The sequence below is a fragment of the Bubalus kerabau genome, chromosome 10 (assembly GCF_029407905.1).
Source record: "Bubalus kerabau isolate K-KA32 ecotype Philippines breed swamp buffalo chromosome 10, PCC_UOA_SB_1v2, whole genome shotgun sequence".
Classification (NCBI taxonomy): Eukaryota; Metazoa; Chordata; class Mammalia; order Artiodactyla; family Bovidae; genus Bubalus; species Bubalus kerabau.
Window position 1 is genome coordinate 105,081,924 of NC_073633.1, and position 25,568 is coordinate 105,107,491.

At 46.3% G+C, this 25,568-nt stretch overlaps 1 protein-coding gene across 1 annotated transcript in view; it reads right to left on the reverse strand.

The window, feature by feature from the left end:
• KCNK10 (potassium two pore domain channel subfamily K member 10) overlaps positions 1–25,568 on the reverse strand; it is a 149,436-nt gene that overhangs the window by 35,698 nt on the left and 88,170 nt on the right. Inside the window, exons 3-4 of the mRNA XM_055538832.1 lie at positions 18,776–18,893; positions 5,888–6,048 (exon numbers count right to left, since the gene is read on the reverse strand). Of these exons, the coding sequence (XP_055394807.1) occupies positions 5,888–6,048; positions 18,776–18,893 (279 nt within the window). The remainder of the gene's footprint in view (positions 1–5,887; positions 6,049–18,775; positions 18,894–25,568) is intronic.

Here is a 25,568-nt window from a genome sequence, read left to right on the forward strand (position 1 = left end):
AGCCCAGTAGGCCACAGTCTATGGGGTCGCAAAGAGTCGGACACGACTGAACGACCTCACTTTCACTTTCCTGGCACAGGGCTCCTAATACCCCTGGAATTTCCTGAGACCCATAAAGCTTCTTTTGTTACGTTATAGAAGTGGCTTTGGGGTCATCTAAGGATGGGAGTTGGTTACCGGGGAAACCAGAAAAAAACCAGGAACAGAGGGCCACACTTTCAGCCACACCCTCACTGCACCCCCAACCCCTAGTTTCCAGTGGGGCTGGGAGAGGGGCTGGAAATTGAATCAATCGCCAATGGCCAACGACTCAATGAGTCACACCCATGGGATGAAACCGCCATAAAAATTCAAAATGGAGGAGACACAGAAGGCTTCCAGGTTGGTAAACCAGAACCCTCCATGTGCCAGCAGGCCAGGCCCCAGAGCCCCTGGGGAAGCACACTGGTTTTGGACCTTGCACCGTGTAGCTCTGTGTCTCACTTTTGATCCACACCCTGAAATGCTCCTGGTGATAAAGCAGTAGTCCAGTCAGTAAGCGGCCTCCTGAGTTCTCTAAGCCACTGTAACAAACTAACTGAACCCAAGGAAGGAAGGGGTCGGGGGGAACCTCTGATTCATGAACCTCCACTCATCAGAAGAGCAGAAACAAGCTGGACTTGCTCCATCGAACGCAGAGAGCAGGCCTGTGGGACTGAGCCCCTAGCCTGTGGGACCTGATGCCAATTCCAGGCAGACAGTGCCAGACTTGAGTTGAATTGTAAGACACCGAGCTGGTGTCAGAGAATTCCATGTGGGTAAAAAAATCCACACTCTGAAACTCGCACCAGAATCCTTAGCATGTTGCTGGGAAAAGGAGGCCTGACACCTGAAGCAACCTCGCTCCAGGATTCTCCCTATGTAAGATGTGTCAAATTCTTAACCCTCTATAAATCAGCAGAGGGGCAAGGCCCATTTTCCTGGCCTCACGTTCCTCATAGAAGAACGCCAGCCAGAGTAACACTCCTGCGCCTCCTCACGCCAAGCACAGCTGGGCAGGAGCTCACCCAGTGGACTCGGCATGGGGAACCGGGTCCCCTCGCCCTGCTGGCTTGGCAGAAGGGACCGAGTCCCCTCACCAGGCGGGCTTGTCAAGAGGCACCGGGTCCCCTCACCGGGCGGGCTCGGCAGAGGGCATGGGGTCCCCTCACCGGCAAGCTTGGCGGGCTCGGCAGTGGGGACCGAGTTCCCTTGCCTGGCGGACTCAGCAGAAGGGACTGAGCTCCCTTGGCTTGGCTCGGCCCCTTTTCTCTCTTGTTTGAAACCTTCTTCAAAGGTTTCTTTTGTGTGAAGACTTTCTTTAAGGGAACTGCACTCTGTTTCGCTCTCTCTGGTGTAGCAAGGAGAGCAGACCCTGCCCTCACCAAGGAGGCCTCTGCTACCAAAGACCAAGATGGTGTGGGGGGGCAGGGTCTCTAAAATGGCCAAAGATACAGCACCCTGACCCCCAGAACCCGGACCACGGTGAGCGATCACTCCCATGACTCTTACCTTACACGGCACAGTTGATCTTAAGAGATAAGGTGAGATATCTCATCTCTCATCTAACTGTGGGCTTCTCTGGTGGCTCAGATGGTAAAGAATCTGCCTGCAGTGCACAAGGACCGGGGTTTGATCCCTGGGTTGAAAAGAGTCCCTGGGAAAGGGAATGGTGACCCACTCCAGTATTCTTGCCTGAAGAATTCCATGGACAGAGAAGCCTGGCAAGCCTGGCAGGTGCATGGGGTTACAAAGAGGAGGACATAACTGAGCAACTAACACACACAAACATCTAATCACATGAGCTCTTAATCCACAGTGCTTTCTCCAGCTGACAGGAGAGTGCAGAGGGGAAGTCATTGAGATAGAAGAGGGATCCCATGCTGTCTTCGAAGATGAGGGGCCCTGTGCCAAGGAATGTATGCCACCTTGGAGGTGAGAATGGCCCCCACCCTATGACCAGCAAGGAAACCGGAGTCTCAGTCCTACAACCACAGGGAACTTATTCTTTGCCAAGATTTGAATGAGTGTGTAAGCAAACTCTTCCCCAGATCCAGAACTCAGCCTGGTCGACACTCTGACTTTTTAGCCTTTGATATCCTGGTCACGAACCTTTGCCAAGCCCTCCCTGATGTCTTACCTACACAACAATGATGTAATAAACCAGTGCTGCCTTAAGTGTCTGCTGCTGCTGCTGCTAAATCGCTTCAGTCATGTCCGACTCTGTGCAACCCCATAGACGGCAGCCCACCAGGCTCCCCTGTCCCTGGGATTCTCCAGCAAGAACACTGGAGTGGGTTGCCATTTCCTTCTCCAATGCATGAAAGTGAAAAGTGAAAGTGAAGTCGCTCAGTCGTGTCCGACCCTCAGTGACCCCATGGACTGCAGCCTTCCAGGCTCCTCCATCCATGGGATTTTCCAGGCAAGAGTACTAGAGTGGGGTGTCATTGCCTTCTCTGGCCTTAAGTATCTACATTTGCCCTAATCAGTTATACAGCAATATAAAACTAACAGAGCATGGAAATCCTCCTAAATCAGGGTGAAAATGGTTAGTAAGTCCTTCTGGCATCAAAGCTAAAACTACATTCTCTGATGAGCTTATTAGCACGAAAGCTGGCCTTGTAATCTCCATCTGACTTCTGTATCTATTTCTCAATTAGTTCATAACTCCAGAGGGGGAAAAAAAAGAGTTTTCATTTATTCACCCCATAAAACCCCCAACAGTCAGATATTTAAGAATACTTTTGGCATTTCTACATAATATTAATACAATAACTCTCAACAGTTCTTTAAAAGGAGGCTCAGACCTGGAATGGGATAGAAGAATCCAACCATGTCACCTCAGAATCTCAGCACCTAGATTGTGTATCTTACCTTGACTCCACTGAAAATCATCTGTTCCCACATACCAGGGGAAGGAGAAGACCGCATTACTGAGAAGTGAAAATCACCCTCGTGGGAACCACAAATTCACACCCCTAAGCTTTGTTGCTTTATACAATTTCTAGTTCTCAAAATAAGGCTTCCCTGGTGGCTCAGATGGCAAAGAATTCACGTGCAGTGGCAGGAGACCCAGGTTCAATCCCTGGGTAGGGAAGATCCCCTGGAGAAACAATGGCTACCCACTCCAGTAGTACTGCCTGGGAAATCCCACGGACCGAAGAGCCTGGCGGGCTGCAATCCATGGGGTCGCAAAGAGTCAGACACGACTGAGCAACCAGCACTCCCACCTTTCGAGAGTAAATGGCCTTTTAGATGTAGTTCAAATGAATAGCCAAGAGCTTTGAGACTTTCTACCAAAACTGCACACAGCAAGCGAACTGAGGCAGAATCACTTGTTTGTAGATTGAGGAAGTCTGCTCGTAGTCCTCCTGGAACTCAGACACCCATCCACAGCACCTTCCAATGTTCTGCAAAGGCACACGTCGTGTGCTGCCAATTCAGTAATATACCGCTGGCTCCTTCCGGAAAGACTCCCGATCTTTGATGGCACCGCAAGGAAGTGAGCAGGCCATCAGCATAAAATGAAATGTGAAATTCTGAAGGCCCTGTCCCAGAGTCCTGGTAATGATCCATTTGAGATGCAGCTTTAAGGGGAAGGAAAACCATCCTCTCTACTTGCAGTAAGCAATTCATTAGGGGAACTAAGTCCCCAAATTCAGGAGCAGATGCCGTCAAAATGATTGCAACCTCTTCCTTCATTTAGAATACAGTTTCCAAATTTTATTTTTGCTAAGGGGGAATTTCGAAAGCTTGTAGTCTGATCTTTCCTTTCCACAAATAAACTCAGATCTAAAGAAGCGATATAAAAATAAAAACACCAGATCAGACATTTCTCCACTTGAATTCTGTTCTTCTGAGTGTTCAAGCCACCAGATTCATTTTTCTCTAACTCAGAAACCATGAGGCCATGGCTAACAGGCTACCTCTGAGAAGTTCAAAACAGCCCTTGGAAACAAGGTTGCCATGTCTGGTGCAGGGAGACTAGAGCATCTGATGGTTTCCATGGTGACCACGGAGCCCAGGTGCACACTCTAATGAGGCTGGCTGGCCAGCCAGCAATTCAGACCAAAGGTTGTGGAAAGTTCCAGGAAGACCTCCATGTCACCAAGCCACTCATGAAATTCTAATGGGTGGCCTACTTGCCAACAAGTGCCCCCTTCGGGAGACAGACACTCAGCAGCACTGAACTTTGTGTCCGGCCCTGTGCCGAGCTCTTTTCCATACATTATTCCATTTCACCATCACCAAGATCTTACAAAGTAAATTCGAATTCCACCCCATTTTGCAGATGAGTAAACTGAGGCAGGGGCTTCCGCGGTGGCTCAGTGGTAAAGAATCCGCCTGCAGTGCAGGAGACATGAGTTTGATCCCTGGGTCAGGAAGATCCCCTGGAGGAGGGCATGGCAATCCACTCCAGTATTCTTGCCTGGAGAATCCACAGGGACAGAGCAGCCTGGCGGACTGCAGTCCATGGGGTGGCAAAGAGTCAGACACCACTGAAGTGAGTTAGCAAGCACACATGCAAACTGAGGCAGCTCATCCAAAGTCCCCGAGCTTGCAGAAGACATCTCCAAACCAGCTCTAGAGCCTCGTTCCTCCACTCAACTCAATAAGAACTTATGAAACTGATCAAGGGGCGCACTCCCTTACATTCTTCTAAAGAGAAGTTTATGTCATGATTTCCTGTCTCAGAGGGGAAAACAAGCGCAGCCTTAGAACTGATCACTGACCTATTCCTGCCCATCATTTCCAGATTCTGATAAAGAGCTCAAATTGTCATTTTTAAAAACAAAGCCATCATAAGAAATAATTCCCTGAAGGAAGTTTGATAGATTTGAGAATTAGGTAAAGAGATGAGAAAGAGAGCAGAAATGATCTTACTCCTAAACAAAACAAGTGTTCTGTTAAATTTTATGATCAGGTATGAGCTAAAGAGCATTGGAAACCCCAGTCCAATCACTCCACATGCCTGTCACTGATACCAGGAGTACCACCTCTAGTAAACAAATCCCTTGCACTCAGATTTTTGTCCCTTGTTTCAAGGTGAGTATTCTCAAAAAGAAAAACTCTCTAAGGCAATAGCAATCATCAACACCTTAGTATGAGTTAGTATGTGAGCGGACTACTGCTGAGGGAGCGCTCAGCTGTGGGAGGAGAGAGAGGAAGGGGCCATGAGGAGACAGATACAAAGCAACGTCTGGGAATTGCAGGCGCCTGGAAGAGGTCTTAGAAGCCAGGATCAGCCTAAGACGCTGGGCTTGGAAATAAAACAGAGAGAAGGAGCTCCAACAACAAAATGGATGGGTTTATAATTCTCGACTTTATTGCCAGGCTTCCCAGGTGGCGCAGCGGTAAAGAATCTACCTGCAAATGCAAGAGGCCCAGGAGACACGGGTTTGATCCCTGGTTCAGGAAGATCCCCCGGAGGAGGAAATGGCAACCCACTCCAGTATTCTTGCCTGGAGAATCCCATGGACAGAGGAGCCTGGCCGGCTACAGTCCATGGGGTCACAAAAAGTCAGACACAACTGAGCGCCTGAGCACCACTTTATTGCCAGTACACTAAAAAACACATCTTCCTTCTTTAATAAGAAGCTGCGTATGCCACATGCCTCCAAAATATGTGTTGGAAAATCCACATTTAACCCTCTTGTGTTGTGATTCCAGGGAGACTGACAAGAGACAGGAATTAGGAACCGTACCTGTGAATACCACGGGTCGAAATAAAAAAATCTGACCACAACATTGAACTACCCCACTGAAAGTGAGGATGACAGAATGAGACCCTGGTGATTTCTTCTGGATCCTGTCAGGCTAAAGCCAACTGGATCACAGAGGTTAGGGTTTAAACAGACGCAGTACTCACTCGAAAGACCTTCTCCACTCTTGCAATGCTTTTCCCAAAGATGGTTCCAAGTTGGTCTCCAATTCCAGCCAATAAGAAACCAAAGAGTGGAATTCCAAAGATGGCATATAAAATACAAAAGATTTTGCCTCCTTCAGTGCTTGGAGCAATATTCCCATACCCTGGTGAGAAATATTAAAAAGAGAGAGGGAGAGTGGTGAAGAGGCAGAGAAATTAGAGCACGGAACCAAAGAACCTGACTTCCTAGAGGGCTCCTTCATCCCCACCCTGAACCTCAGGAGTTTTAGGAAAGCTCCATTCTAAAGGCCCTACAAAATTGAGAACATCGTTCCATTGTGTCTCTTCTTCCTCTCCCTGTATACAGTTTCAAGAGGGTCCAGGTTTCCACGATCTGATAAGATGACATGTATTTCATTAGATGACATTTTAGGAGATCTGTGGTCATCTAGAATTGCATTTCTGGTAGAAGATGGTACCACCCATTTTAGAAACATCAGACATCTTCAGCGTGTCTGGTTTAGGGACACTGGGCACCTGAGGAGGGTTTACCACTACTTTTTTAGATTTGGGAAGAGCTTCTCCTATCCAGCCTCGTCCTGTGGCCATCCCCTCCATGGGTCAGACTGTGGCTGTCTCCTGCATTTGCCTTCTTCGGGTGATGGGTGTTCCACATTAAGGAGGATGGGTGGTCTAGGACGAATTCAGAAAGGACCCCTGGATCATACAGCCCTTCCCTGAGAAGCCCGAAAAGAGTCAGGAGTGGAGGAGGAGAGGCCGAGTGCTCCTTCTCACGTGGACCAGGATGCTGAGCTCTGCCTGGGTCTCTCTTTCTCTTTCCTGGGAACTCCACTCCACCTGAGTAGTGCCCACCCTGACCCGCCCACTTCTTGCACCAAGAATCCAAGGATTCTTGGATGCAGGTGTGAACTAAAGGTTTGGGGGTGGAATGGATGTGTAAACACAAAACAATCCTCTAACAGCCAGATCTATTCGCTTGTTTCAAACAGTGCTTCAAAAACAGCCACATCCGCATTCTCGAGAGTTCTGCAGCTAGGTACGTAACTAGTGAATATTTGGCTTACTCTCTCTGACAGGACTGAAGACGGTGGTGCTGGAAGAAAAAGGCGTATAGCATTAACACACATTTTACCGAGATGAGACTCTAAATTACTCTGTAGTCATGCCAGTGAGTGTTGCAAGATTACACTAACTAGTGTCTAGCTAGTCACCTAACTTAACATTCTCTCACAGGGCAGCAGAAGGGGAGCCTATCTCTAACCCATGCAGTAAGTGAGTTATTGGGCTCATGGTTATTAGCACGCTGGGGATTTGACACAGGAACGATAATGCTGACAGCTGGTCTGTCACACAGCCTCCTGTGGGCCTGGAGGATTCACTCTTGCTTCCTGCCTCTGGGTGCTGAATCACCCGGTTATTTTCCTGTTCAGTTTTCCAAGTCAGAATCATTCAAACCTCTTATCACAAATCATCTAAATTATATAGCTTCTATTTTTTAAATGACTGTTCAGGCAAGCCTTCTAATCTTGCTTTTTTTTGACTCACCATGATTTTTATTTAATTGTGGGAAATAAAAAAGGGCTCTCAGAACTTTTTTCGGCTGTTTTCAGGAACTTGGACAAAATCATTCTGTCAGCATTTCCCTCTAGAATAATCTGATTTACATTCACACAGCCCTGTTAAAAAGGAATAAAGGCGCCTATACAGCTCCAATTCCTGTAGGATTATGGTGACACCTGGAAATATTCTGGTAATTTATGGAAACATTTATGACTCTGGCCATAAATTTACTGTCTCCCAATTGCCTGATTACTGTCAAGGAAGCCGATTATCTTTTAGTTTGAATATCTCAGAAAGAAGCACACTGCAGGCACAGGGAGACACACTGAGGCCTTGAATCTGCAGAGCTGACATCTTATTAACCTTAACAAGTGCTGCATGCTTTCCACCAGCTTTTAGAGAGGATCTGCTCCGCCGCTTGGGTCAGGACTGTGCTCAGGGGACATTCCCATCATCTAGAGAGCCTGAGAGCGAAGCAGGAAGAGGAGGCGCCAATCTAATACCACCACCTTCACCTGGTTATTCTCAGACTCACTTAACATCGCCACACCTGGTTCTGGAGGGGTTCAAGGAAAATGTGGGGGAAACCAGTTGGCCGTATGCTTCCAACGCAAAGTGTAAGCAGTAGTCTGGATCTTATTACAGTGGGCTCCTTATTCTGGGTTTCGAAGGCTAGGACACTAAAATTAGAGCAAAGTTCTCAGGCACTCAAGAAGTAATACTCAAATGAGCCTTGAATAGGGGATACTTTGGCCACCTGATGCGAAGAACTGACTCATTGGAAAAGACCCTGATGCTGGGAAAGATTGAAGGCGGGAGGAGAAGGGGATGACAGAGGATGAGATGGTTTGATGGCATCACCAACTCAGTGGACATGAATTTGAGTAAACTCCGGGAGTTAGTGGTGGACAGGGAGGCCTGGCGTGCTGCAGTCCATGGGGTCGCAAAGAGTCGGACACGACTGAGTGACTGAACTGACTGAGAGGCTTCCCTGATAGCTCAGTTGGTTAAGAATCTTCCTGCAATGCAGGAGACCCCAGTTTGATTCCTGGGTCAGGAAGACCCCCTGGAGAAGGGATAGGCTACCCACTTCAGTATTCTTTGGCTTCCCTGGTGGCTCAGCTGGTAAAGAATCCGCCTGCAATGAGGGAGACCTGAGTTCGATTCCTGGGTTGGGAAGATCTCCTTGAGAAGGGAACAGCTACCCACTCCAGTATTCTGGCCTGGAGAGTTCCATGGACTTATATAGTCCATGGGGTCACAAAGAGTCAGACACGACTGAGCGACTTTCACTTTCAAGCCTCTAATAAGCCTGTTTAAGGCCATCACTTCACTTTGGATGTAAAGTAATTGCCATTTTTGAGTTCTGTTGTATCTTGTGCGTGTGTCTGTCTGTCTGTCTGTGTCCCCTGCCTCTGATGAACTACATGGAGAGGCTGTTCTCCAGTTTGACACTCAGCCCTGTTACTCTTAAGAAAATTGCATAAGGTACTTTTTGGAATTTTGCTCTGAGGCAACAGGAAGGACACATTCCCGGATTTTTGCCTCTGTTTGTACTGGGCCCTCGAGACTTCCCTGCCCGTTCTTCCTACAGGCTTCATAGAAGTTTGAAGTAAGGTGTCACGAGGCCTGAGAACTCAGGGAATTAAACTTCTATTCTGATCCTTCCACTTGCTAACTCTCAGGTCTTGGGCAATCTACCCTTCCGGCTCACTTTCCTTGTCTGAATGAGGGGGCTATTAATAGCACCTACCTTACAGCTTCAAGAGCTACATGTGAAGCCTGAGGACCCTTTGGAGATTAAATCCACAGTGAAACAGGAGGCCCAGAGGAAGCATTCAGTAAGGATCCACAATTATCACCTTGCCTGGGTTTTCTACAGGAAGGAATCACTTTGAGTCTCCAGCAAAACTAAGTCCCAGGAGAAAAGAGATAGCTGCTTCCTATTTTCTCCCCAGAAACTCCACCGTTCTCCCACAGCACCGAGACAACTAACACAACGCCTGTGCCCCAGGCTGGACTGGCTGGATGGCACAGGGTTCCCATGATGGGACTTGGGGTGTAGGTCCTTGGGGCAGCGAAGGCTGGGGGGTGAGAAGCTGCAGGCCAGGCAGACGGAGCCCAGAGCATTACAAGTGGACTTCCTAAAGCAGAAGGCTCCGGGGATCCTCCACCAGCTGGCTTCTGGTGACGTTTGGCAGGAGGAGACCAGCCCAGCAAGAACACTCTGTTGTGAATGAGAAAGCCCACGGCAGCGCTCAGCACCAGTCACGCCCCAGCTAGAAAAGAGCCCGAGCCCTTTCTGAAGACAAAGCTGATGTTTACACAGGACGCGGGCCTGAGCAGCACAGATGGAACCCTCCTGTTTGCTATTTACCTGCCGAAGTCAAATCTTGGCCGAACCGTGTGCTGTTCAGCTCTGGGGTTTGGGTTAGAGCAAACGTTCTCAAGCCAGGCTGTGAGTTCATGGGTGTGTGGCAGTCATGCAGCATCCCCCACTTAAAAGGGCCTCGCTCTTGGTTTAATGCTCTGCCGTTGTCCTTTTGAGGCTCTTAATCATTTTTTTGTTTTTTAACAAGAGACTTCATTTTCACTTGACACTGGGCTTCGTGCCTTATGCAGCTGGTCCTGGTGGATAAAGTGGGGCTCTGTGGATTACTAACCTTGAGATATTAGACAAGCCACCTAACGTCTCTGGGTCTCAGTCCTCTCGTTAGTAAAATGAGGCAAATGAGAGTTAATGTGAAACTAAGTGAGATGATGTACGTGGAGCATAGTTCCTGGCACCTACTGCTGCTGTTCAGTCACCAGCCTGCGTCCAATTCCTTGTGACCCCATGGACCACAGCACGCCAGGCCTCCCTGTCCATCACCAACTCCCGGACTTTAACCAAACTCATGTCCACTGAGTTGGTGATGCCATCCAACCATCTCAGGCTCTGTTGTCCCCTTCTCCTCCTGCCTTCAATCTTTCCCAGCATCAGGGTCTTTTCAAATGAGTCAGTTCTTCCCATCAGGTAGCCAAAATATTGGAGTTTCAGCTTCAGCATCAGTCCTTCTAATGAATATTCAGGACTGATTTCCTTTAGGATGGCCTTGTTGGATCTCCTTGCAGTCCAAGGGACTCTCAAGAGTCTTCTCCAACACCACAGTTCAAAAGCATCAGTTCTTCAGCACTCAGCTTTCTTTATAGTCCAGCTCTCACATCCATACATGACCACTGGAAAAACCATAGTCTTGACTAGACAGACCTTTGTTGGCAAACTAATGTCTCTGCTTTTTAATGTGCTTTCTGAGTTGGTCATAACTTTTCTTCCAAGGAGCAAGCGTCTTTTAACTTCATGGCTGCCGTCACACTGGCAGCTGGATTGTTATCCACTGTACCACCAGGGAAGTCCGACAACTCTTAACTGAGTTCCAGGAGAGGGACACGGTTACTGGTTACCATCTGGGACCTGAGGAGGGGCTCTCTAGGATGCGGGTAGAGTCAAGTGACCTAATCTAAAAATGCCTCAAGTGGGAAATTTCCTGGTGGTCCAGTGGTTAGGGCTGTGTGCTTTCCCTGCAAGGGGCATGGATACCATCTATGGTCAAGGAAATCAGATTCCAAATGCCGAGTGGCAAGGACAAAAAAAGCTTCAAAGAGGAAATCTAACTGGATTCTAGAGCTGTTGGTGAGAACTCAAATCATTGTCTGCCCTTCCACAAATGATGTTTTGTGGGAAGAATCTGCAGATAGCTTCCTCCAGCTGAGGAAAAATATACCCTGGAGACCCACCCGCACAGTCAGCAAATGAGAATCAGTTCCTGAGAAAGTGGACAGGGTGCAGGGTGACCTCAAATAGGACAGCAGTCTAGTCTTCTCCTGGCGTGACTCCTGGTTTGGAGAAATGCTTGAATGTGTTCCCCTTGTGCCACACATTTGTAGATCTTCCTGTATAGCTGAGCACAAGAAAATCTTGTCCAAAAAAAAGTGCTTTGATATCTTCAGATAAAAGGGACCTCTGTTACTGAGTAGTATCACTGCTTTTCAGGAAAAGACTATTATTCCTAAGATCTCTGTATATGCATTCTCCATAATGAGCACATTTTTTGTGTCTGAATAGCACATCACCTCACGTGGCTGAGGAGAGTCTCTGGAGAGTGATTTGGCAAGCCTTTCAAAGGTTCAGGCCCTTTGACACCACATCCCCTGGGGGATCTTGCCAAGAAAACAAGCAGAGATGAAGCTCGCCCTTCAAGAACAAGGATTTTCATTGTGATATCACACTGTCACAGAAGTAAAAAGCACTGAAGCCTGCAACATCATGTGATTACAGGATTGGTAGTAGATCCAAAAGACCCATCAAAGATGATGCTTTTCCAAAGAGCCTTAGTAATGTGGGGCAGTGTTTACAGAATTACGCAGCACATTATGTGAACTCAAGCAAGCACACTAATATGTGCGTGTTTCACAAGTAATAAAAGAGCTCCTCGGCTCCAACTGCCCTACTGCCTGAGTTCTAAATGATGGAAAATGTCTCAGAAAGAAGAAAAATTAGCAGGCTCTTAGTGTTCTTATAAGCCTTGCTACCACTTGTAATGAATGAATTTGCCACTAAATAATTATGAGAAATCATCATCTCCTCACCTTACTATTCTTTCTAACACTGTATTCCTGTTTTCTTTAGAAATTTCTCATGGCGTGACTTTCTAAAACTTTGCACCCCGCAGTCAAAATTTAGCCAGCTAAATGGTGTTCAACTCACAACACATTATTTTTCAATTAAGACAGAGTGAGAGAGAGGAAAAAAAAAGCATTTTTTCCATTGACTAGAAAAGGACTCAATCCCTGCACGAACACGGAGCCGCGACCCTGACTTGGGGTTCGGGCTGCTCTCAGTTTTGTTGGTTTTTGTCTCCTGCTTCTTGTGTAGCAGTTTCCTGTTCCAGCTCCATCTTCCCTCAGACTTTGGGAAGGTCCCTGTCCTTTGCCCCAGGTGTGACACAGTATCCATCCTCCCACTATGGAGGCAACAGCATCCCAGGTTGCCAGGACACCAGCACGTGGAAACCTAGGGGCTTATCCACTAGGAAGCTCCATCTAAGCCTTGAAACCAAGAGCAAGGAGCCCACAGGAGGAGGAGGCGGCGGCGGCCGCAGTGGCCAGCAGGGTCCGGCCCGGGCTCTGAGGGCAGAGGACACTTAGCGGCCCTCTGTGATCTCTGAGCCATGAGTGTGCATTTGTTAGGGTTTTTCATTAGGTGAGAGAGAACCCAAAGCACAATAGAGCCCAGCGCAGGATGTTTAACACGTATTAACTCTCTATGGGCAGCTTCACCCCAGCTCAAAGGGGGCAAGCGGGACCTCACTTACGGCTCCTCTTCTGTTACTCGGCTTCTTCACTATCAGCTGAACCCTAGGCAGAAAAACCCCTCAACGGAAGGAAATGGACAGCAGGGTCCTGGCTTACCTTTTTCCCAATTTACCTCCAGTAAGAAAAAGAAGTCATTTCCTTCAAAACTCACGCAAAAGCCCCTGCAGGAATCCACTCGCTTACTGGCCTAATCCAGGAATCCTGTCTGTCTCTGAACTCAGGACTGTGGCCATGCACATGCACGTTACTGAATTTCTTTCTTTTTTTATGCTTCTAATTTAATTTTAATTTTTAAATTTAAGTATAGTTACTTCTGAGTCTCCCCTGGTAGCTCAGACAGTAAAAATGTCTGCCTACAATGTGGGAGACCTGGGTTCCATTCCTGGGTTGGGGAGATCCCCTGGAGAAGCAAATGGCACCCCACTCCAGTACTCTTGCCTGGAGAATCCCATGGATGGAGGAGCCTGGTGGGCTGCCGTCCATGGGGTCGCCAAGAGTCGGGCACGACTGAGCAACTTCCCTTTGCTTTGCTTGTGCTATAGTCACTTATAAGCTGCTAATTCCTGCTGTACAGCCAATACACACATATATACACACATTTTTAAATATTCTTTTCCATTATGGTTTACCAGAGGATATTAAATAGAGCTCCCTGTGCTACACAGGACCTTGTTGCTCACGCATTCTGTATATAATAGCTTGTATCTACCAATCCCAAACTCCCTCCCCATCCCCTCCCTCTTGGCAACCACAAGTCTTTCTCTGCCTGAGTCTGTTTCTGTTTTGTAGGTTCATTTCTGCCATATATTTGATTCCACATATAAGTGACATTATATGGTGTTTGTCTTTCTCCTTCTGACTTACTTCACCATAAATCCCCCAATGACACACGACCCCTTTCCCCATCTAATATCCAGACCGCTGCACACAGTTGAACCTGACATTGGTCTTCTCTGGTCTGCTGCAGCGATGCCCTCAGGGGCTGCTGAGCTGGATGGCACTTTTTGCCCTTACATCAAATGGTGCCATGTCATCTTGCATCCTTTGTTGGATGCTATGGGATTGAGGACAAACATGATCTGATCCGGTCCGGAGTGTCTGAAAGGCTTCTGGGCCCCAGACTTCCTGGCATAATTTATGCCTCTACTGCTTGGAATAGTTGATCTTAATACACTTGCAGATTTGTGAGTACAAACCTAGTGTGCCAGAAATTATGTTATGAGACTTTCTAAAAGGGATGACAATTCTCGCTCACTCCAGGTTTCCTTGTTGCACATAACTTTCTTGAATGCAACAAGGTAAAAATCATACAGGTTCTGAAGATGAGGTCTATAACCATAGACAAAAACCCATGCCTCTAAAACAACCCAGAGCTTCTGAAACTTGCACCAATAGGAAGACAATCACCAAAGATGCATTCCCCCCAAAAAGGCATATCCTCCAACACCCACCCAATGTGTGGCTATGAAAAGTAGGGGGAAGGAAAAACCTCACAGAAGGCCTCAGAGAGTTATGGGATTTGAGAGATTTGAACTAGGAGAGAGATTTCCTCCCACAGAATATAAACAAATGTTAATGCAAGAATCTTCCCCCTGAGTGCAGAAGAATCTCCCTCTGTTTGGCCATCGCTGCTGTGAACTGGTGATAGCTGTGTGTCTCCCATTCTTCTGAATGAGAATTTTTATTGCAATGTGACTTCACTACTAAACGAGGGCCAATAACTCTCAAACTCTTTTTCAGCAGAGTTGGGAAAGGGATGCAATCTACGGATTCCACCATATAGGTCAGGGTTACCCAAAGAAGCTGAGATTGCAGAGGCAACATGGGAAAAAATATCGAGAAGTACAGAGAATGATTAAAGGGCCCATTGATGGCAAATCTCAGAAAGTGTCAGTAAAAATCCAATTATGAAACTGAGGGTCTCACCTTGAACTTCAAAAGATACATCCCTGTTTGCACCAAGTGTGAAATACAGTGTGAACAGGAAGAGCCGCAGAAGCCTTCCTGAGCTTGACCTGGTCCAGAAAAACAGAAGAGGCAGAGCTATGCAGAGAGGGACACAGACGGGCCGGGTCTGCAGGGGGCGCTCCGCCTCACTGGCAGCAGGAAAGAGGGGCGTCTTGGCACGTGCGGCCAGAAAGGTTACCGGCTTCTCCCTGCTCTCCTCTTCCAGCCCCCGGGGAAAGTTCAGCAGAGAGCTAGTCCAGGGATATCCAGTGTGTTTGGCATCAAAAGAAATGCTCGGCATGAAGATAAAGCTTCCATTTAAAAAAAAAAAAAAAAAGTGAAAGAGCAGCAAAACTTACCAGTGAATGAAAGACACTCGGCAGAAAGATGCTGCCCCAACCAGACAAAACCGTAAGCAAGGGTGAAGTAATTGCCTCTCAGAATCATCAGAGAAACCACAAAGATGCAGGAAATCAGGGAGAAGATGACGAGGTAACAAGTGTAGATGAGATGTGAGCTAAGCTAATGGAATCCAGGGAAAAAATAGCAAAGAAAAAAGTCCCCTAATGATCACAGTAATGAAAATAAAATTGGAAGACGCACATGGAGGAGGTAAGCACTGTGAAAACACGCACACACACACAAAGAAGAGAGGACGGAATCAAGCAAGTGACACGACCCAGCTCCCAGAGTAACGGAAATAAAAAGTGAACAAAGGGGGCCTAGTTAAACTTAAAACTTTTGCACAGTGAAGGACACTATAAGCAAGGTGAAAAGGCAGCCTTCAGAACGGGAGAGATAGTAGCAAATTAAACAACTGCAAGAAATTAGTCTCCAAAATATACAAGCAGCTCATGCAGCTCAATTCCAAAAAAATAAATGACCCAATCAAAAAGTGGGCCAAAGAACTTAATGGACATTTCTCCAAAGAAGACATACAGATGGCTATCAAACACATGAAAAGATGCTCAACATCACTCATTATCACAGAAATGCAAATCAAAACCACAATGAGGTACCATCTCACCCCAGTCAGAATGGCTGCGATCCAAAAGTCTACAAACAATAAATGCTGGAGAGGGTGTGGAGAAAAGGGAACCCTCTTAAACTGTTGGTGGGAATGCAAACTAGTACAGCCACTATGGAGAACAGTGTGGAGATTCCTTAAAAAACTGGAAATAGAACTGCCATACAATCCAGCAATCCGACTGCTGGGCATACACAGTGAGGAAACCAGAATTGAAGGAGACACGTGTACCCCAATGTTCATCGCAGGACTGTTTACAATAGCCAGGACATGGAAGCAACCTAGATGTGCATCAGCAGATGAATGGATAAGAAAGCTGTGGTACATATACACAATGGAATATTACTCGGCCATTAAAAAGAATGCATTTGAGTCAGTTCTGATGAGATGGATGAAACTGGAGCCTATTATAGAAAGTGCAAGTAAGTCAGAAAGAAAAACAATATATTGTATAATATATAATACAGTATATTAACACATATATGCGGAATTTAGAAAGACAATAAGCCTATATGCAGGACAGCGAAGGAGACACAGATGTATAGAACAGTCTATTGGACTCTGCGAGAGAAGGCGAGGGTGGGATGATTTGAGAGAATAGCATTGAAACTTGTATATTATCATATGTGAGACAGATGACCAGTGCAAGTTCAATGCATGAAGCTGGCCACTCAAAGCAGGTGCACTGGGATGACCCTGAGGGGCTCGTCCTGAGGGGGTGGGGAGGGAGGTGAGAAGGGGGTTCAGGATGGGGGACACACGTGCACCCATGGCTGATTCATGTCAATAAATGGCAAAGACCATCACAATATTGTAATTAGCCTCCAATTAAAATAAATAATTTAAAAAAAGAAATTGAAAGCCAATTTTAAGGGTTAAAAAGGAGTTCAGGGAAGATACTAGTATAGAAGACATGGAAAGAAGTAATGATAGATGTACAATTGGAATCCCTAAAGAACAGAGCCCAGACCATACAGCGGAGAAAATGTTTCAAAATGACAATCGAGACAGCTTTCCTGAAATAAAAGGGACAAAACCTAGTAGCTTTATCAGACGAATGATAAAGAAATAATGTTTTGAGTAGCTGAGCAGAAAGATCAAGTCAGTTATACTGATAAAAGGGGGGAAATTGCCTGGCGTTAGGTTTCTCCACCAGTGCATAAGCAGAGGGGGAAACAGAGTAACCAACACGATCCTTAAAAAACAATTCGAGTCACAGATTTCATTTCCAGCCAAACTGCCCTTCAAGTGTAAGGCTGCTGCTGCTAAGTCGCTTCAGTCGTGTCCGACTCTGTGCGACCCCATAGACGGCAGCCCACTAGGCTCCCCATCCCTGGGATTCTCCAGGCAAGAACACTGGAGTGGGTTGCCATTTCCTTCTCCAATGTATTAAAGTGAAAAGTCAAAGTGAAGTCGCTCAGTCATATCAGACTCTTAGCAACGCCATGGACTGCAGCCTACCAGGCTCCTCCATCCATGAGACTTTCCAGGCAAGAGTACTGGAGTGGGGTGCCATTTTCTTCTCCAATCATGAAAGGAAAAGTGAAGTCGCTCAGTCGTGTCTGACTCTTAGCGATCCCATGGACTGCAGCTCACCAGGCTCCTCCGTCCATGGGATTTTCCAGGCAAGTGTAAGGCTACCATCCGACAATACAAACACCCAGGGAATATTGCTCCCAGGAGCCATTCTTAAGGTTCAGCCAAGCAAGTGAAGATTGACAAAAGCAATGGCAAAACCACGGTGTAAACCGTGGCTAGAGATGAACACTGACAATATTCAAGCGCAGAACTATGACTAACACAATGGGAGTACCCAGGCAGCAGAACAGAATGTGAAATATACACCCTGATGTCACAGAATGATACAGTGAGTAATAATTGACAGCGGAAGAGGAAAAGGAGTTGAGATGCTGAGTAAGTTCCCTGACTGCATTATATATGACCGCTGAGATCCAAGAGTTATTATTTAAAGTGGGCAAGTCGTCTGACAGAAGCTTAAGCATATTTAATGATGTAAAAGTAAACACTGATAGGAAGGCCTCAACTGAAACTGTGTGGTGGAGAAAGAGATGTCATCACCCATAACAGAGGGCTAATAAATACTGCTTAAAGATTTGAACCCTAAGGTTATTATATGCGATTATAATTATGACGTTAACCCCTATGGCAAACCAATTAACACCTAGGACAAAAATACAAGACTCCCCGAGGATCAGATAAAAGACACACAGAAATACAATGAGAACAAAAATTGGTGCAGGAAGTAAGTAATCAGAGCTCACCTTATGATCAGCTGTGAAGAGCATTTACCCAGCAAAGTAATGCAAACATTCACTTTTGATCTAATTAAACCACAGGGAAGGAAGGAGGACGGGAAGACAGCCCTTCTACGGTGAGCAGGGATGAGGAAAGGGAACTAATTCCTCATCTTCCTCAATGGGAAGTCAAGAAATCATCACTAAAATCAAATTCGGCAAGTGCAGCACAATTGTGATATTTAAAGGCATGGAGATGAATATCAAAATAAGCAAGGAAAAGGGATGAAAGCAATGTATCCAGGGGAGGTTAAAAAAAGAGAGAAGGCCAGAGACTACTGTTTTTCATAACAAACTTTGTAGAACAGTTTGGTGCCTTCATGAATAACTTGAATAAGTACACTTTTAAAAAAGGAATTTCAACTCAGCTGAGCAATCTGAGTTCAACTGACCAATTCAGAGATTGATTTTTTTTCACTTTAACCTTCCCATGAGGTCCATTTAAACTAAAGGTCCCCTAGACTTTCATTTTGAAAACTGAAACAGTTCATTCTACTTTGGCTTTTATTGAGAGCCACCACACAAGTACTGTGATAATTTGACAGTGTTTGGGAAGCCTCCTCTGAGGCCCCAGCAGTCTCGTATTCTATGAGGACAAACTGTTGATTTTAGTGCCATTTTTCAGGAGGGCCTGCGGGGAAAAGACGCTCGCAAACACTTGGATACCTATGGTGGTGATGACAGTCCCAGCAAAGAAAAAGGCGCTTCCGAGGTCCCAGTGACTGCTGCTGTTGGAAGAGTTTCCTACTGGGCTCACTCCCGCGTTGTCAGCGTCAAGAGCGTGCTGCAAGGAAAGTGAGAGAGCGTGAGACTCAGTTAAGAAGTTTATCAAGATTCCCTTGCTCAAGAACCTGCAGTGATCTCTAGACGACAGGTTATGCAGACAAAAGTACAGTCACAGAGTGAAATACTACAGTTAGAGAGGAAAGCGCAGCCCGGAACCGCACCACGTGCGCCGGACCGCACAGCACCAAACCTGCGCTGAACACCTGACTCGACTGCAGCTTCAGCCTGCTCCAGAAACGTGATCTTTTTAATACTTATTCTCTTTCGGTGAAGTGTTGTTGAGCCACAATACTATGTTAGTTTCAGGTGTACAGCAAGGTGATTCAGTCTCTTTTTTTTTATTATATTCCATTATAGGTCCTTACAAGAATACAGCTCCATGTGCTAAATCCCTCTGCTCATCTATTTTATGCAAAGTAGTCTGCATCAGTTAACCCCATGCTCCTCATTTGTCCCTTCGGTAACCACAACTTTGCTTTCTGTGTCTGTGACTCTATTTCTGCCTTATATATAGACTCTTTTGTATTATCTTTAGATGCCACATATAAATGATATCAGGCTTTCCAGGTGGTGCTAGTGGTAAAGAACCTGCCTGCCAACGCGGGAGACACAGGAGACGCAAATTCAATTCCTGGTCGGGAAGACCTCCTGAAGAAAGAAAGAGCAACCCACTTCAGTCTTCTTGCCTGAAGAATCCCACGGACAGAGGAGCCTGGCGGGCTACAGTCCATAGGGTCACAAAGAGTCGGACACGACTGAAGCTACTTAGCACACACACATAAATGACATGTGCTATTTATCTTTCTCTGTCTGAGTTATTTCACTAAATGTGACATTTTTTTCATAATAGTTCTCTGTCCTATAAAAACCGTCCATTTTGTACAGACCCTGGGACCATGCCTCCAGATGCTAGATGAGATCTGCCCAATTCATAAATCATTGAGTAAAGCCAATTAGATCTTCAAATCTACTTAGAATTTTTTATAACACTATACACTCACTTATTAAAAGTAAAAAATTAGTTTTAAATGGGAGGGGAACCTGATATATACTATATTGTCATTTATGTAAAATTTGCAGGTGTAGGATTCCCAGGTGGCTCAGTGGTAAAGAACCCATCTGCCAGTGCAGGAGACATGAGAGACACGGGTTCAGTCCCTAGTCGGGAAGATCCCCCGGAGAAAGGCGTGGCAACCCACTCCAGTATTCTTGCCTGGAGAATCCCACAGACAGAGGAGCCCGGTGGGCTGCGGCCCATAGGACCACAAAGGCTGCAAAGGACACGAGTGAAGCGACTCAGCACACACGCACAGGTTACGCAGAACGCACAGGTCTTGAGTATCCATGGAAGGCGGTCTGTGAGGACTGGCCCCCAAAGCGGCCGTTCTTGGAAGATGGGATTTCAGTTCCTTTCTGCTCTTGCCTGTTGTGTTGGACTGGTTTCCCCTGAGCTGGTTTTGGGAGTTGGGAGCTGGGACCTCAGAACCTCGGGCAAGTTATGTTCACCCCTCTCAGCCTAGGTTTCCTCATCTGCAAACTGGAGGTGATAACTCCTCCCCCCACAGAGTTATTGTGAGGATGAAGTTAGATGATCGATGTAACACGCTTAACCGGGTGCCCAGCACTGGAGCAAGGCTTAACAAAGAGCTGCCAACTGTGTCCCCCTAACACACACACACACACGCACACACACATACCTCCTTTTTAAAATAAATGACAGTGACTCCTCACTGGCTACTGGATTTGTCATTTCATACACCTTAAAATTCCCAATGACTTGGCCACACTGACGTGCCAACCCCAGCTCACATGACTGGAAAAGCCTTCAGCCCTGGGCAGGACACTCTAGGAGACATCCCCTCGTACTCCTGAACCTCTGCTTTGCTCTTCCACAAAGGTGCCCCTCCTTTAGGGTCTAATCTGGGCCCCAATTCTTCCAGGAGGTTGTTTGTTCAGGTTCCACCCCCATGGACGGCCTAGGCCCAGGACTTATACCTCTTCATCACATACACGTCACGGGTCTTTGATCACACATCCGCTGCTGAAGATCCTTCCAGAGTATCAGTGTGCACAGAACAAGGTGGACAATCCCTCCGCAGCTCTTCCCAAGTGGGCCCTGTCAACCTCTTTCAAGCCAAGGGAGAGGGGAGGAGGAGATTTTAAGCAGGTGAGCCGTGGTGAAGAAGGGACAGCTGGGGGCTGCAGAGGGAGGTGACAGAAACATGAGCTACTTCTAGAAAGGAAGATACTCCACTCTCTGCCAAAAACTGTAATAACCGCACGTGGATACTGCCAGACACAATTAACATTGAGATGTGAGTATATTCATCCTAAATAATGGCCATTAAGCTTTGTTAACGGAGAAGGCAGTGGCACCCCACTCCACTACTCTTGCCTGGAAAATCCCATGGATGGAGGAGCCTGGTAGGCTGCAGTCCATGGGGTCACTGAGGGTCGGACACGACTGAGCGACTTCACTTTTCTTTTCTTCACTGAGCTTTTCACTTTCATGCGTTGGAGAACGAAATGGCAACCCACTCCAGTGTTCTTGCCTGGAGGATCCCAGGGACGGAGGAGCCTGGTGGGCTGCCGTCTATGGGGTCGCACAGAGTTGGACACGACTGAAGTGACTTAGCAGCAGCTTAGCAGCAGCAAGCTTTGTTAAAACGGGCAGACAGTGGTTGCCACAAATTAGATGACAACTGAAAAAGCCAACCATTGTTAGTTACATTTTGCCTTCACTGATCTGAGATATTTCCAACTCTTCAGACCAGGGATCAACCCATTTCCAGAAAAAGCCAGACAGTAAATATTCTAGGTTTTGCGGGCCACATGTGGTTTCTGCTGTGTAGTTTTCCTATCTTTTTATAGCCCTTTAAATATGCAAAACCATTCTTAGCTCACAGTGGTACATAAACAGGCTGCTGACTGCATTTGGAAAATTGTTCGATCCCTGGGTTGGAAAGATCCCCTGGAGAAGGGAAAGGCTACCCACTCCAGTATTCTGGCCTGGAGAATCCCATGGACTATTCCATGGGATCACAAAGAGTCGGACACGACTGAGTGACTTTCACTTCACACTTCACTAGACAATTGACAAAAGGAAAAAACCTCTTTTGTTCAAGTCTTTACTCTTTCCTGCCTCTAAGAACATGAAATATTACACTAGCCACTGTTTCTAACATAAACCTGGCAGCCCAGAACTGAAAATCCAGCTGCATGGAACGTGTCTTTGCCCGTGGTTTAAATCAGCCTAATCTGCAAAGGTCACTTCTTCACTGGTGGCTCTGCAATCCTCTGCTTCAGACAGAAGACAGAGGCTGAGTTCTTTCTGCTGGTAAAATACCCATTTTCACTCTCCTGTGAGTGCCATCAGACCAACACAGGCCTTAAGCTTTGTTTATCTCTTCATCATCGATTCAGCTCTGATGGGCCCACCTCAGAGACAGCTCTAGAGCCCAGTCACTTGAGTGGCCTCAGATCACAGCATCAATACCTAATATTTACAACTTCTATGCAGCTGTGAAAAGAGTTTGGGTTCAATCCATCCTCACTGCGCTAAGGACGGCACGCTGACATCCAAAACAGACCCAGTGCCGCATATAGACAGATTTGCAGCAAAGACAAGCAAGGGTAATTATTGGCTTCATCAAAAAAAAAAAAAAATCCAACATAAGATTCCTTTTCAAGTTTCTTTTCTCTGAATTATGCAATTGATAAATATTTAATGTTTACATATGTAACCCTCAAGGAAAGTATCTATCACTTGAAAGGAAAGGAAATTAACATTGGTTGAGTGTTGAGTTAACATTGCATTGAGGCAGGTCCTCTAGAAGCATTCTTGCCTTTAATCCCTTCCACAACCGGTGTGTTATTCTATTCTATTCTTTCTACACTTGTGAGCACGTCATATTACCTCTCTCTTTCAAGATACGGAAACAGGCTCAGGAATGTCAAGTACCCCGTCTGCGGTCACACAGCCAGGAAGAAGAGGGTTCAGAATTCAAGCCTAGACTGATCCAAAGCCCTGGTTTTGCCCTTTCTTCTGCATACGGTACCCCGAACACAATCACACTAACCGACCCTGTGCTCTCCTCCAGACACAGAGGAGGGAGAAGGCTTGTCACTGTCCAAGAATTTAGACAGAAGAGACCTCCCAAGTGGTCATTTCTTTCTTCTTTTTTGGCTACACTGCGTGGCTTGTGGGGTCTTGGTTTACCGACCGAGGATCGAACCCATGACCCTTGCACTGCCAGCGAGGAGTCCTAACCACTGGACCACCAAGGAAGGCCCAAGCAGTCATTTCTAACTAGACTGCTTCCTTGAACATGTCAACAGAGCATCAGACTTTACCGGACTGCTGCAGTGGATGAGAGCTCCACGGCTCAGCACTAAAAATTTAAAGAATACATAAAAACTGGGAAAAGTGGATTTTAGAGCCTGAGGGAGGGAAGAGAGAAAAGAGAGGGAAAGCACTGGGGGAATAAAAAAGGAAAAGAGGAGAGCAAAACAGACAAGTGTCAATTGAGCTCAGTTACTGCAACGCCCAAGACTTCTAACAAGCAGGTCCAGGCTTTCCTGGCAGCTCAGTGGTAGAGCATCCGCCTGGCAACACAGGAGACACGGTTCAATCCCTGATCTGAAAGGGCCCCACGTGCCAGCAAGAAGCTAAGCCTGTGCACCACAGATACTGAGCCACAGGCTGCGACTGCTGAGCCCCACTCGCCAAGAGCTTCTCTGCAACAAGAGAAGCCACTGCGGTGAGAAGCCCACAAACCATAACAGAGTAGCCCTTGCTCTGCTAGAGAAAGCCCTCGTGGCAACAAGGACCAGCACAGCCAGAAACAGGCAAATAATTGTTTAAATAAAGCAGGTCCATCTGGTACCCAAGTTTAACTTGCTTCAGATCTCAGATGTAAATCCCTCTCTTGTGCCCCCAAGTCTTCAGTAAAGTGGGCTCTACAAGCAGATGCCTTGGGGAAGTGAGTTTAAATATAAGGGTACAGGGGGCTAGAATATGATTTACAACCAGAAGCAAGCAGGAGAAAAAGAAGGTCTCTCACAAGTCACCAAGCTCTTGGTAAGACGAGAGGATCCCCCAGCCCAGGAATGAGGTGTGATACTGTCTAGATCTTTTAGATCAGAAAGACTCCAGCAAACAACCAGGATTAAAAGGAATCCACAATCTGTAGGTTATATACCTACAGGGAAAACCAGTATAAATGGACTGCTATCACTTGAATCAATGGCATCATTTTAAACTCCATATTACTGATTGAATTCATAATTCTAACTTTTTTAGATTTCTAAAGTATTTTCTAATAATCTTAGTTGTTTGAACTCAAGTAAAGGCTATTAAAATGAAAAGCAGTTGCTTTTAAGTTTTTTTTCCCTCTCCATGCAGGCTACAAAAGCGAAGATAAGCCAGCTCATTAGAAATGTCCAAGCACGTTGCTGATGAAATGACAAAACTGAGCCACAGTCTGGCTTGAAAGATCAGTTATAGGTTCGAGGTTCAACTCCCATCAGCATCATTTAAAGCCACAATCTCAGGCTCAAGGAGCGTCATGTGTTCACAAGTTCACCCACAACCAAGTTCAGAGAGGTCTTCTGAAAATCACAAGGAGATAATTATACTAGATGGGATGTGAGAGTTTCAAGGAGAGCATACTATAAATTAGAAGGCATCACTTTAAAATTTAATTCTACCCCTTTTTGAATTTCCTTTATAGCCTGTAAGTTAGAATTTCCAATACCCACCCAGCAAGGGATTCATAGATGAATGCTTCAGTCAATAGGAAATGAGTGAACAAACTATAGTAATAAATGTAGGCACATGGTATTCCCAGCAGTGTGAAGGGAAAGCAACTTATTTCTTTGTAATACAGACAAACATAAGAAAGCAACCCAACACCAAGAAATACAATGATTGTTCTGTGTCTAAAAAGCAGGTGAGTGAGAAGGTGATGGCATTGGTTAGTGTGCTGACGTCAAAGAGGCAAAACGGTGCCGCTGGCAAGGATCCGTCTGCCAGTCGGGAAATGTAAGAGACACGGGTTCAATCCCTGGGTCGGGAAGATCCCCTGGAGTAGGAAGTGGCAACCCGCTCCAGTATTCTTGCCTGGAAAATCCCGTGGACAGAGAAGCCTGGTGGGCAACAGTCCATGGGGTCACAAAGAGTCGGACCCGACTGAATGTGAACACGTACGGATCTAAAAGAATCTGTTTCTAACTTATTTACAAAACAGAAACATACTCACAGATTTGGGAATCAAACTTAAGGTTACCAAAGGGGAAACCTGGGGAGAGGTGATAAATTAGGAGCTTGGGATTAACATATACACACTACTGTATATATAAAATAATCAATAAGGACCTAGTGGACAGCACAGGAACACTGCTCAATATTCTGTAATAACCTATATGGGGAAAGAATCTGAAAAAGAATGGAGAGTCTTGAGTCACAGCAAAGTGAATCAGATATATGTATAGCATTGCGTGCAGACATGAGTGCTCAGTCATGCCCAACTCATGACTTCCCTGGTGGCTCAGACGGTAAAGCGTCTGCCTATGGTGTGGGAGACCTGGGTTCGACCCCTGGGTCAGGAAGATCCTCTGGAGAAGGAAATGGCAACCCACTCCAGTACTCTTGCCTGGAAAATCCCATGGACGG